The sequence below is a fragment of the Trichosurus vulpecula genome, chromosome 8, assembly GCF_011100635.1.
Source record: "Trichosurus vulpecula isolate mTriVul1 chromosome 8, mTriVul1.pri, whole genome shotgun sequence".
In the NCBI taxonomy this organism is placed as follows: Eukaryota; Metazoa; Chordata; class Mammalia; order Diprotodontia; family Phalangeridae; genus Trichosurus; species Trichosurus vulpecula.
In genome coordinates, this window is record NC_050580.1 from 163,521,967 (window position 1) to 163,535,174 (window position 13,208).

Here is a 13,208-nt window from a genome sequence, read left to right on the forward strand (position 1 = left end):
ACAAGTGGTCTCCTGACCTTCACTTGAAGACTGGTGAGTGGGACCAATACTAATAAAGTATTTGTAAATTTTTTTGAACCTAAGTGTAGGGTTTTATCATTATCCCTATTAAATTCCATCTTATCAAATTTAGCTTAGTGACCTCACCTGTTATATTTTTCTCACTCTGTTAATTGGCATATTGGTTAGACCACTCAGTTGTTATCAGCTGTATATTTTACAGGCAAGCATTTAACCAGGCAATTGACAACATTGTTAAAAGAGTAGAGGCTTAAGCATAAACCTCCGAGGAATTCTAGTGGAGTGGGACAATGTGTTATCAAAACCACTAAGAATTTGAATCTTTGGAACAAGTTATTCAGTTAGTTCTAAATCTACCAACTGTGCTATCATCTAGCCCACGTCTCTCTGTCTTTCCTTTGAAAATAACAAGAGCATTACAAATAACAGAACTTGACACATGGTAGATGCTTGATAAATGCTATTTTGATTGATTGATGACGGCCTTTGTCAATTGCTTTGCTGAAATCTAGGTGAAAAGGAAAGGGAATAAGCATTTATATTATGCCTACTATGTGCAGGCACTGTGCTAAGCACTTTAAAGATATCTTATTTGATCCTTAACGCTTTAAGATAGGTGCTTTTATTATTCCCACTTTACAGTTGAAGAAATTGAAGCATGTAGGTTAAGTGACTTACCTAGAGTAACCTAGCAAATATCTGAGGGCAAATTTGAACTCAGGTCTGCCTGACTTCAGGCCCAGCCCTCTCCACTGCCCCACTTAGCTGCCAAAAGATATAGATAAACTATGGAGATAAAAATATAAACCCTATCTTTAGTCAGTCTGATGGCTGTAAGATAGATCCTCAAAGTTGCTTTAAACTTTCGTTTGTCTCCTTATTAGGGACTTGGGTAATTTTCTCAAATTGTTGTTAACAGCTTGCATTTTTTTCATTTGAAAACTGTCAGTTCACATATTTTAACAATTTATCTATTGAAGAATAGATTCTGTTCTTATACATTTGATTTGATTCCCTATACATCTTAGATATCAGAGCTTTATGAGAGAAATTGCTGCAAAGATTCTCCCCACCCTCACTACCCCTCAATTAACTGGTTTCCTTCTAAATTACATATATTAATTTCATTTGTGTAAGGACTTCAATTTTATGCAGTCAGGAAGGCAGCTAGGGGAAATCATGAATAGAGTGTTGGACTTGGAGACAGGAAGTGCTGAATTCAAATCCTGTCTCAGTTATTTACTAGTAAGGGAGCAGTATTTTTTTTATTTTTATTTTTAATATTATGTCAACAAATTACTACTTCATTACTCCTCAGAAGAGAGCCAGCAACCACCACTGCAAGTTTCTTTTCCCCCAACCCTTCCTGGGTCAACTGCTCCACCACTGAGGTCACAGGCAAAGAAGTGCTAATAAGTTGGGAAACTGGAAGTATCTGGTTTGACTGGTTCCAGGCATAGATCTACCTCATTTTGGTTCCTTGGATTAAAGTTTCTGTTTCCTCTCCATGGGGTATTGTTTCAACAATCCAGCTAGCAGCTTCTCTGGGGGTGTAAGATCCACCAACAGCCAGCACCCAGAAAGCTGCCAACACACTGCAAAAGCACAGGTTCTTTTGATCTGCTTTAGTAAGGAAAGCAACGTAAGAGGTTGACAAACTTACTTTAATTCAGCATACAAATATCATTCACTTAGTTCAGGAGAAAAAACCAGCACCCTGAACTTCAGAGTAAAATACAAAGTACAAACATGGACAGACAGACCTTGTCTGATTCAAATCCCAATACATAGTTACCAGAGTTTAACAAAGTCCCAGCATCCGGGTTACAAGCTGGAGGGCTTCTTAGCTACAGCTGCCTGGGAGTCTCCAAACACCACCAAGAGTGAGAGCCCCAAACAAATTACAAACATCGACAGACAGACCAAATACAGATTCATAGTTACCAACATCTAGGTTCAGCCTGGGAGCTCATAACGTGGGCTGGCCCAGAGTCACTTGCGCCACCACTGCTTTGGGTAAGAGCTCCAAAGAAAAGAAAGCCAACCCCTGGTTTTATATCTTTTTCAGGGTCAGGGGTGAGTCACACATGTGACCTAGAATCGTCACAAAGAGGCAACTTAAACCCAAGTGGTCTAAGAGCCTCTGATGTCCCAAACCTATCACTCAAACTCATGTGTAAACTAGGCCCTCCCCTTAGTTAGCCCCACCTTGGGCCCTACCTTAGTTACCAATCCACACCCACATAGGTTTTACACCTAATAGGGGTTTGGGCCTAGGGCTTAGCACCTAGTAAGACTCAATGAAATATACTGAATTACTCAAAGGAAACAAAAGCCAAACTCTTCAAGGGCACTTGGTTGAACTAAGTGCTAAGAGCCCATTTTGCTTACCAACACAGGTATGGATCCTCTCCAAAAAAAGAACTTTATGACTAATACTTAGTTTTAATATTTCAATTGTTGTTCTCACTTTTCCTATTTGTGTCTTATTTTTCCTCCCTCCAATCTCCTGACACAGGTCAACATTATTTTGTGCCTTTTCAGATCCTTCTAGTTGATTTTACATTGAAGTCTTTCTTCCATGTTTTTAAGGAGCATTTTATTCTCCCTAAGAACCTGAAGAGTGGACAGATGTTCTTGAGCCCCTTTACCTACTTTTCTAGAAAGATTAGCTCGAACTTTGGGCTGAAAGACAAATTTGCAATTCGCCACAAAGTTTTCTTGGCCTGTTCACTGTACATTGCTGGAAGCAAAGGAAACAAAGTTGTTGAGTTGGTTCAGACTCTTTGTGACTCCATTTGGGGTATGCTTGGCAAAGATAATGGAGTGGTTTGCCACTTCCTTCTCCAAATCATTTTATAACTTGGCTAGGGTCACACAGCTGGTAAGTGCCTGAGGCCCAGATTTGAACTCAGGAAGACTCATCTTCCTGACTTCAAGCCTAACGCTCTATCCACTGCACCATCTAGCTGCCCAAGTCCTTAGTCCTGGTCTTTTAAAGCGTAACTTGTCATAATCGTCCATGCTTTGTGCCATAGAAACATAGGCGTTAAAGTTTTGTAAGAAGCCATGGAAACTTTATAATCTGAGAAAGACTATCTCTTTGAGGATTTTGTTTATTTTTTGCAAGATCAAGAAATGTTAAAATTTGATCTTGGCTTCAAAATTTTATAATATGATCACTTTATAATAATGTAATATCCAAATATGGTGCTAATTTACCTTTCAATTTTTAAAAAATATTTAGCAATTGTAATTACTTTTATAGTTATATTTTGGATTTTTTCTTTTAATATTTGAAAACTATTTTTTCTCATTTTGTTCTAAGATGTTTTAGAAATTGGTTATACTTTAGCAAGATCTTTTCCCCCAAAAACTTTTAAATAAATTCATATTAGTTGCTATTACATATTAATACTTTGTGCTTTTAGAAAAACAAAGTATTTCTGAATATTTTCCCATGAGGAAGGTATCTTGTAATTAAATATGAAAATGTCCATATGCTTTAAAACTATTTACACTATTCATCTATTGTAAAATTTTATCCTTTGAGATATATTAAACATTTCCAACAAATCATGAAAATATTTTTGAAAATTATTATTGAAATTCTTTCTAACACTTTTTTCAGATCAGTTTTCATATTAGAAGAGTTAATGGAGGCCTGCAGAGGGAGCTAATAATCAGTCATTACAATAAATATAGCTATCATCTCAATAGATAGCCTGGTAGATTTATTTTGGGGTTAGAAATGAACTTTAAAATTTTTTTGTTTTTAAAAGATTGGCAAAAGCATTTATTTTTGTGTCAGGTACTGCTAAGTACTGAATACAAATGCAAGCAAAAAGATAGTCCCTGTCCTTGAGAAGCTTACTTTTTTTTTTTATTAAAAAAATTTTTTTTTGATATTTTCTTTTTTTTTTACATCATCCTGGTTATCCCCATATGCTTTCCCCTCCCATTCCCAGAGAGCATCCCATATAAGAAATTGTATTTTTAAGACAAAAAAAAAGGAAAGAAAAAGAAAAAAATCGGCACAGCTTATCAGTACATTGAAAAAGTCTGAAAATATGTGCAATATGTAACACCTATGTAACTTATGAGTTTGGGGGTGTCTTCTCTTCATTTAGGTCATGCTTGATCTTTGTAATTTTGTTTCACTCACTTTTGATTTTTTTTTTGCATGTGGTGTTTTTTCCATTTGCTTTATAGCCTTTATGTATATTTTTTCCCTGCCTCTGCTTACTTCATTCTGCACCACTTTATACAGAGTATGGACAATAAAGGAAACATCTTAGGACAGTTTCTATTCCCCCAGCACTATGGCCAGGGTAATACTTCCAAAGCATAGTGGGAAAGTAGGAAAGTAGCCTCAGGCATGATGAACTTCAGACCATACCAAGAAGAGGGAATTCATCATAGCTTTTCAAGAGGCCCTCAGGACAAGCCTACCATTACCCCGAGTTCTCTCACTGGGACTCATGAGTCCAATGCCTTCCTGCTATCCCCTTGGTTCTAAGTGTTCAGGGGTCCTTCACTCCAAGCATGTATAGGATAGTTCACATATTTTATAGAGAGAGGTGGAGTCCTACTCAAGTGGGTTTGATTGATTTCTCCACCACTGAGGTCACAGGCAAAGGAGTGCTAATAAGTTGGGAAACTGGAAGTATCTGATTTGACTGGTTCTGGGCATAGGAGAAGCTGTACTTGGGGGATTCCAAAAAAGAGACAAGAAATGAGGAGAGAGTGTGGCTGGGTAATAGCTTTCTGAATTAAGAAAGACCAGGACAAAAAGTCGCAGAGGTCTTTCTAGACTTGAACTATCTTTTAAGTAAACTAGCTTCATGTTCTAATGTTAGCAGGCTCCAAGGCTCTGAGCTCCCTAATATACTGTCCTAAAATGCTAGAGAGGGCCTTGGAGAGCTACCCCTCTGATTCTCAAATATTCAGGGGGCCAAGCCCTTGGATGTGGAGTTCAGCACAAGACCCTGAGAGTGAGACCAAGCAGGGCCAACCACCCCACCCAATTTCTGGAACTAAAACTGAAGAGATGAATAAATCAAAGAAAATACTATTTAGTATCAAAAGTTCTTGCAAATCTAACTCCATAACTAAAATCAGAGGTTCAAATAAAAAAATGTGTATTTTCCACAAGGACTACATAGAGACGTAGAAGAAATGAAGCAAGAGATAAATTATATAAAAGCTGCAGAGGAAAGAATTGAAATGAGAGTAAGTACCTCAGAAGAGAAAATGGTAAACTTTAACTCAAATAAAAGAATCCCTGAAAACTATAATAAACCAAACAGAAATCAGTGACTCCATGAGAGAGCAAGAAACATTAGAACAAAATCACAAGCTTAAATAAAAAAGATCTGATGGTTTAAAAAAAACCCTAACCTAGGAAATAGGTCAAAGAGAAATAACAAGAATCGTTTACATTCCCTGTAAATTATGATTTTAAAAAAAGCCTAGACACTATATTTCAAGAAATCATAAATGAAAACCACTTGAATCTGTTAGAGCCAGAGGGCCAAGTGAATCTAGAAAGAATCTACCAGTAATAAGCAAAATAAACTTCGTGATCCTGAAAGGTGTGCATGGGGAGGGGGAAGGAGGTTTTTACAAGGAGAAAAAAAGAAAAGAATTAAAATCTAAAGGGAGGGGTGCTTTGGGTTGCCTCTTAGACAGTTGGGGAGTATTTGAACAAATCGTGGTGTATTAATGTAATGGAACATTATGCATGGAATGTCGAAAGAGATAATTTCAGAGAATCCTTTATAGTACGAATTAACACAGCGAGATGAGCAAAATCAAGAGAACAGTTTGTACAAGAACAGTATTATAAAGGAAAACAACTTGGAACTCTAATCAACTGTGTATCTCCAGAGGAACTACGATTAAGCCTGTTACCTTGTTTCCTCAGAGAGAGCTGATGGGCACAAGTTACACAAAGAGACTGACACTTTTGGACATGGCTACAATGTGAATTCATTTTGCTTAACCATGCTTATTTGTTGCAAGATTTTTTTTTTAAATTTCCCCTTTCTCTTGGCTGTGGGTTGGATTAGCAAATTAGCAAGTGATACCAAAAAAGAGAACCATTGAAGCACTTTAAAATATTCATAGAAGAGAACAGAAAGAAGTTCAGAAGGAAACACAATCAGGAGAGATTTGAAAGGAATAGTATTTATTTTATAGATATGTGTGTGTATATTTTTTTAAAGCAAGCATTTTGAAATAGAGATTCATGTTTTCATATAGATTCCACTTTTTGTGTTCTGTGTGTATGGAAGTGATTTTTTAAGTGTTTAAGTTTAGATTAATGAAATATTTTTTTCAATGATAGCTGGACAATGATAATTTACCAAAGATAAAGATAAAGAGACAAATAGTTGGGTCAGTATGTACTACCAAAAAAGGAGGAGGAGGAAGAGGAGGAGGAGGAGGAGGAAGAATATCACATGTGGGGAAGAAATTTTATGAGTCCAAAAAATTCCTTTAAATCAAAATCCCAAAAAGCTCTTGCAATAACTTTGTAACTCTGAAATATGTTCCTATATCTGTTCTTTTATTTATAGATCCAAGAAGCAAATATCATGTGAGGTTGATGGCATATAACAATATGGAAGATGGCTATCAGGCAGACCAAACAGTCAGTACTCCAGGATGTGTTTGTAAGTACTAAATTTCCATGAAATAATTTTGCAAACTTTTGTAAAGACTATACTTTTTTTTTTGTTGAAGAAAAGAAATTGTTTTAAGAACCTCTTGTAGTTAAAGAACCTTTTAAAGATCTATTTCTGTTTTGGTTTGTATCTTATACTGCAAGGAAATTTAACCAAGGAAAGTAATGAGGAATAATTTTTCGATTGCCTACTAATATATTTAATTCTAAAACTAATTTTCTCATGGAGACTGTTGTATAGTTTTATCAACATCAAAGACTATGTAGTTCTTAGCCATAGGTCCACTATTTACTGACTCTGAGTGACCTTGGCAAGCCTCTTAACTTATATTGTATTAACAATATATTAATAATATTTTCTGTTTTCAGCTTTGTAATGATATCTCCTTCTTTATCAGGCTAATAGAAGAGTAGTTGAGGTTTTAATGTGAGAGTGTCTGGATATCACTGTGTACTTCTTGGAAGATGGGTACAAAACTGTCTTTGAGAAGTGGTGGTGTTATGATTTTGCTGTAGTCTTAAATGAAGTTTTTGTTGCTTATAAAACACTATTGTCTTTTTTTAAAATAGCTGTTCGCGATCGTATGGTTCCTCCACCACCACCCCCCCATCATCTTTATGCTAAGACTAATACCTCATCTTCTATCTACCTGCACTGGGGGAGGCCTGCATTTACCTCTGCACAGATAATTAACTACACTATCCGCTGTAACCCTGTGGGCCTTCAGAATGCTTCTTTGGTTCAGTACTTCCAAACGTATGTAGCTTCTGTTAATGGTTTATTCTTTCTTTTCCCATTTATGCATACCTGTTTGATCATCTTTAATTAGCCCTTAATATTCATTTTGGATTTTCTGCTTCCTGGCCATATTTAGTCATTCAGTATTGTGCTTATAATGGGTTGGGCACTGTGTTATATGCCCACACATGAAAAAAAGGCAAAAGCATGGTCCCTGTTCTCAAGGAACTCACATTCTAATGGAGAAGACACCATATCAAAATATATATGTATGTGTATGTATGTATGTGTGTGATTGTTATATATATGTGTATATAGATATGTATATATATATATATACACACACACATATGTATATCCGTACACACACAGTGCAAATGGAAAATAATCTCAAAGGGAAGGCACTAGCAGTGAAAAGGACTAGGAAAGATCTCCAATCATTCAGCTTATGTGAATGGTAGATTAAACATAGTTGCTCTTTCTCCCATAAATGGAAGAGCTGAATTAGATCTGAGAATATATTAAAGAACTATGTTCAGAATCAGGGAATTACTAAATGTATTACTGGATTTTTTTTGTTGTGATTACTTGGCAAGTTTAAAATATGTTAGGTCCACTAGATTATATATTTACTAACAAAGATACCATGATAATTTTTAAATACTTGAACTTAACATCTTTAATGAGAAATCCCCACCCCAAAAAAGGGATTTTAATATTGATGTGAGCAAAAGAAGATGTACCCCTTATTTTAGGCTTTCTTTGTTGTGAGACACTGTCTTTTGTAAATGGGAAACATGATTTGACCCTCAGTGTAATTGAATTTGTCATACAATATTCCCTTTATGTGGAGACTTACCATATTGTTGATTTTCTCTCTCTGACAACAAACCTCCAGGTTTATTGTTACATTTATGGAGATTTATTTTATTCTAATAGAATTCACTGTAAGGATAATATGAATGGGAAAGAATAGAAGTAATGTTTCCTTTGAATTGATTAAAAGTGTTGAAAAGTCTGATTTTGTGAATCGTGAGCTAACATTATTAACAAATCTGTTGTTTATTAACATAGATCAGAAACTCATATGTTGGTTCAAAGCCTAGAACCAAATACCAAATATGAATTTGCTGTTCGTTTGCATGTGGATCAACTCTCCAGTCCCTGGAGCCCTGTAGTTTACCATTCAACACTTCCAGAAGGTAAAGAAATGTCACCTTGTATATATGTTCTGTCAAAATTGACAGTTTAGAAAGCAACTATTTTGAGGAAGGTACTTTAATAGGGGCTACCCATCAGATTGTTTTTTGACTGATAGTACAATTTTAGAATTTAGTAAAGGTAATACGTTTCTCCTCCAAACATTCTATGAGATTGTAGCTTATACTCAGAGATCATGTCTATATCACACAAAAAGTACTGGAAATGACCTCCCTTTTATCCACTCCTCCTATCACAAAAGATAAAAAAAAAGTTGATTTGGATAGTCTGGGAACATCTTAAATACCAAACTGAACTCATTTTTATTAGAGTCTCTCTTAAAGTATGAAACTCATAGCTTACTGTGATTTTTAACATTTTATTTGTTATATTAATACAGCAATATTATATGTAAATATTATAATAATGCAATCATAAGGTTCTATGCACTTTTAAGTAGTCCTGTCACATTGTTAACTCATAATAACCGTGGTCAATTAACACTTGATGCCTCACCAGTTTATAGTAGAACTTATCCCCCTCTATTCAAACCTCCCCTAGAGTATGATGAAGTATTTTGGTCTCAAAGGCTATTTCTTTTTGTACTTGCTAGACTAACATAAGCAAATATATTATTCATCGTAGAAAAAGGCTTAATTTAGTAAATTATGTGATCATTTAAACTACTAAAGAGCATTTTAAAAAGCACAAAAATAATTAACTTTCAGAGCAGAGTAAACAATCAGTTTATCATCTTGTGAGGTCCTAATATACACCATTTTCACAAGCCAGGAGTCTATAGAAATTTGTAATCTGGTAAATTAAACCAGAATTATCAACATAGGAACAATTAATTAGCTTACTGATCAGATGTCTTAGGTAATTGCAAGTTAACACAAAACTACTTGTATGCATATATATTACATATGTGTTTACCTAATACTGTATAATCCTGTGTTCAGTTAGTTATTAATTCATGAGAAATAACTTACATAATATTTCCATCAACTGCTTTTTAATGTTAGATTGGCTCACTTTTATAAAATAGAATCCATGAGCAGACTGCAGATATAGCAATACTGATGAGGTTAAAGGAAAACGATCATGGTAGGGAACCATAGATAGTGCTGTAATGAGAACAAAGGCTCCATTGCTGTACTATATAGTTGTCCTTTCAGTGAGCAAGCAGCAAAAACATCCTTAGCAACCACAACCTTCATGTAATTCTTTCTTTAACTTTTTTAAACTTTTTAAATTTGAGGAGTTTCTTAAGATAAATACCTTGCCCAGGGTCACACAGCCAGTATGTGTCAGAAGTATCAGATTGTCATCTTGGAAGCCATCCCTCTACCCACCACGTCATCCGTCCCCTTTGCTGATTTTTGCAAGTTTGTAATGCTAGTTTTTTTCCTGAGTTTTTTCCCCCACTAGTACTTTGTTATCCCCTATGCCAGTGTTGAGGAGATTGTGTATTGAATGAGCCAGCCAGCCTCTTCTGTTCAAAAGTTTTTGTAATTCGGATTAGGTCTTACAAAGACATGTGTGAAATGATGTATAGTCTTCTTAAGATTTTATTTTCAGCCTTCGATAGTGATTTCCAGATGCTTAATTTTTCTCCAAAGTGTATAAGCTAATGTAATTTAAATATCAATGAACCATTTTTCCCTAATAATGTTGTAAATTTGTGTGTGTGCATAGCACCAACAGGCCCACCAGTTGGAGTGAAGGTGACTTTGATAGAGGATGACACTGCTTTAGTTTCTTGGAAGCCCCCTGATGGTCCTGAAACAGTTGTGACTCGTTACACTATCCTGTATGCATCTAGGAAGGCCTGGATTGCTGGAGAGTGGCAGGTTCTACACCGAGAAGGTAAATATGATCATAATTGCCAAGAGTTGGAAAAAAGTTAACAGTTAATCTATGATTGGATTATCTATTTTGTCAAAATGATTAATGTTGTAAAGATTTGTTTTTAATTCCATTTTTAAAACTATATTAATAATTTTTAAAAATTTTGAATTTACATTTTCTCTACATTTGGGCAATTTCTAACAACCTTTTTTGAAGATGTCTGGCTTCTATATATGGGCCATTACATAAACAACAAAGCAGCATTAACTTGTATCTCTAACTTAATCAGGTGCATAGAGGCTTTGCACTGTTGGGGGGAAAAGCTTCATAAGCAAATTGACAGTATAATTAAGATTTCACAGAGAATGCTTACCTGATTAAGAGAATAAATTTCAGAAGAGCCTATACACATCTCTTATAAAAGTCTATGTAATTTTAATGTAAATAGAGGACAATTCTCGGAGTCCATTGCTAGACGGTAAGGGCTTGGGTTTACCAGACAAGCCCATTGATGCTGAAAGCAATGGGCTCTTTAATGAGGATGTTTAAGGAAAGGGCATGTGTTACAACAAAACAAAACCAAGGAAGCAAAAGGCAGTAGTCCGTAAGGGAATCAATCAATAACCATTTCTTAGCTGCTTATAGCTAAGAAATTAGCTGCCAGCCAGATAATGTGTTAGGCAAGTAGGATACAAATAGAAAAGTGAGATGGTCTCTACCCTCAAGTAGCTTCTATTCAATTGTTGTTCAGTCGTGTCCAACTCTTCATGACCCCAGTTTTCTTGGCAGAGATACTGGAGTGGTTTTCCATTTCCTTCTCCAGTATATTTGGGCAAACAGAGGTTAAGTGACTAGCCCAGGGTCACACAGAAAGTGTCTGAGGCCTGATTTGAGCTTGTGTCTTCCTGACTCCCAGCCCAGTCTTCTATCCACTGAACCACCTCGCTGCCCTTCTATTCAATTAGGGGAATGCAACTCGCTTGTGAGATATATACATAATAAACATCAAGTGATTAAGAGGTGGGGCACTGACAACCTCAGGGATTTGGAAAGGCCTCTTAAAAGGAAGTGTCACTTAAACTGAGCCTTGAAAAGACCTGGAGTTTCCTGGAAGCAGAGTTAAGAAAGGAGTATATTTCAAGGGTAGAGTTCAGTTTATGCCAGGGCAAAGAGATGGGAGGCAAGTCATCACATCAGAAACATAGGCTGATGTGGCTGGAATGTCTAGTGTGTAGGAGAGATATTGTTTGAAAAGTTAGAGTCAGATTACGAATAGCTTTAAATGCTATACACAGGAGCTTGTATTTTGCCCTAAAGGCTGTAGGCGGCCACTAAAGTTTCTTAAGAGGGTAAGTGGCATGGTCACTAGGTCATACATGGAAGAGTACTGGATAGTGCCCCGACCACTTCTTTACGCTGGGACCAGGACAGACAATTTCAGATTAGGGTAGTTCATCAGCCCCTAACAATGGGGCTAGGACTCACATTTCCAAACTAGGTAAGAATAATGGTGATAGCACTTTAATGTTTGCAAAGTGCTTTACAGATATTGTCTCAGTTTATCTTCACAACAGCCCAGGGATGCAGGTGCAATTATTATCCTCATTTTACAGATGAGGAAACTGAGACTACGAACATTTAGTGACTTCCCCAGGGTCACACAGCTAGGAAGTGTCTAAGCCAGATTTGAACTTAGGTCTTCCTGAATCCAGGCCCAGCACTTTATCCGTTGTACCACCTAGCCGCCTAATAGTCCACCAACACCCTTCTGGACCCCCCCCCCCCCCCCCCCCCCCCCGCACACAGATTTTCTTTCTCCCCTTTCCTCCTCCCTTTCATTTTTACACTCCCTCTATCTCACCTCCCTCCTTTCTTGCTATTGTTTTACACCCTCCTTCCCTCCCAGACCTTGTAAGGGATAAAGAAGGGGTGTTACCCTTGAGTCTCTATCACAGTGTTCCTCAGGTCATGTGAGAAAGAGGAAGTTACTGTATTCTAGGACCCCAGGATCCGTGGCTCATGGCACTTTGCTCTGCATGGGGCTCATGGCAGCTTTGGAGTCAGCTTGGGATAATTACATCTTCAAGATCAGATATAAAGAAGAGGGGGCATCCATCCCAGTTGTCTTATTGGTTTCTAGCCCCAAGGTCACAGTCAGGGAGCTTTCACTTAGCTAAGAAACCAGAAGTTTCTAGCTAGGATTATGCCAAGTATAAAGAGTTCCAGAGAAGAGGCCAAGAAGAAGAGGTGTAGTAACCAGAGAAAAGGAGACATAATTAGGGAATAGATAGCCTGTTAGTGAAGGACTAGGTCAGATGGAAACACTCCCTCCCCACCCCACCCCCAGCTATTTCCTGTCTGCATTAAATAGCTTAAGCTAATTCTTTCTTTAATTTTTACCCATTCATATTTATTCTTTCATTCATTCATTCATTCTTTCATTCTTATTAAGCAAACACTTTGTCATAGAATTTTAGATCTAGAAGAAACCCCAGAGCATTTAAGTGATTTGCCCACAGTTGCACAGCTAAGTTATTGGCAAAGGTGAGACTAGAGTTCAGGTCTCCCAAATCCGAATTTTGAGCTTATTTCATCATGTCTTGCTGCCTTTTTGTAGCCTACCTAGCAAGTTATTTTTATACTTGAAGCTAAGAGAATTTCATTTCTTTAGAAACAATCTTTAACTTAGACTTTTCATGAATTTATATT

The 13,208-nt window shown here is 36.6% G+C and overlaps 1 protein-coding gene across 1 annotated transcript in view; it reads left to right on the plus strand.

Moving 5' to 3' along the window:
• Window positions 1–13,208, plus strand: part of PRTG (protogenin) — a 147,427-nt gene that overhangs the window by 118,446 nt on the left and 15,773 nt on the right. The window contains exons 12-15 of the mRNA XM_036736843.1: window positions 6,603–6,698; window positions 7,280–7,466; window positions 8,523–8,650; window positions 10,347–10,517. Of these exons, the coding sequence (XP_036592738.1) occupies window positions 6,603–6,698; window positions 7,280–7,466; window positions 8,523–8,650; window positions 10,347–10,517 (582 nt within the window). The remainder of the gene's footprint in view (window positions 1–6,602; window positions 6,699–7,279; window positions 7,467–8,522; window positions 8,651–10,346; window positions 10,518–13,208) is intronic.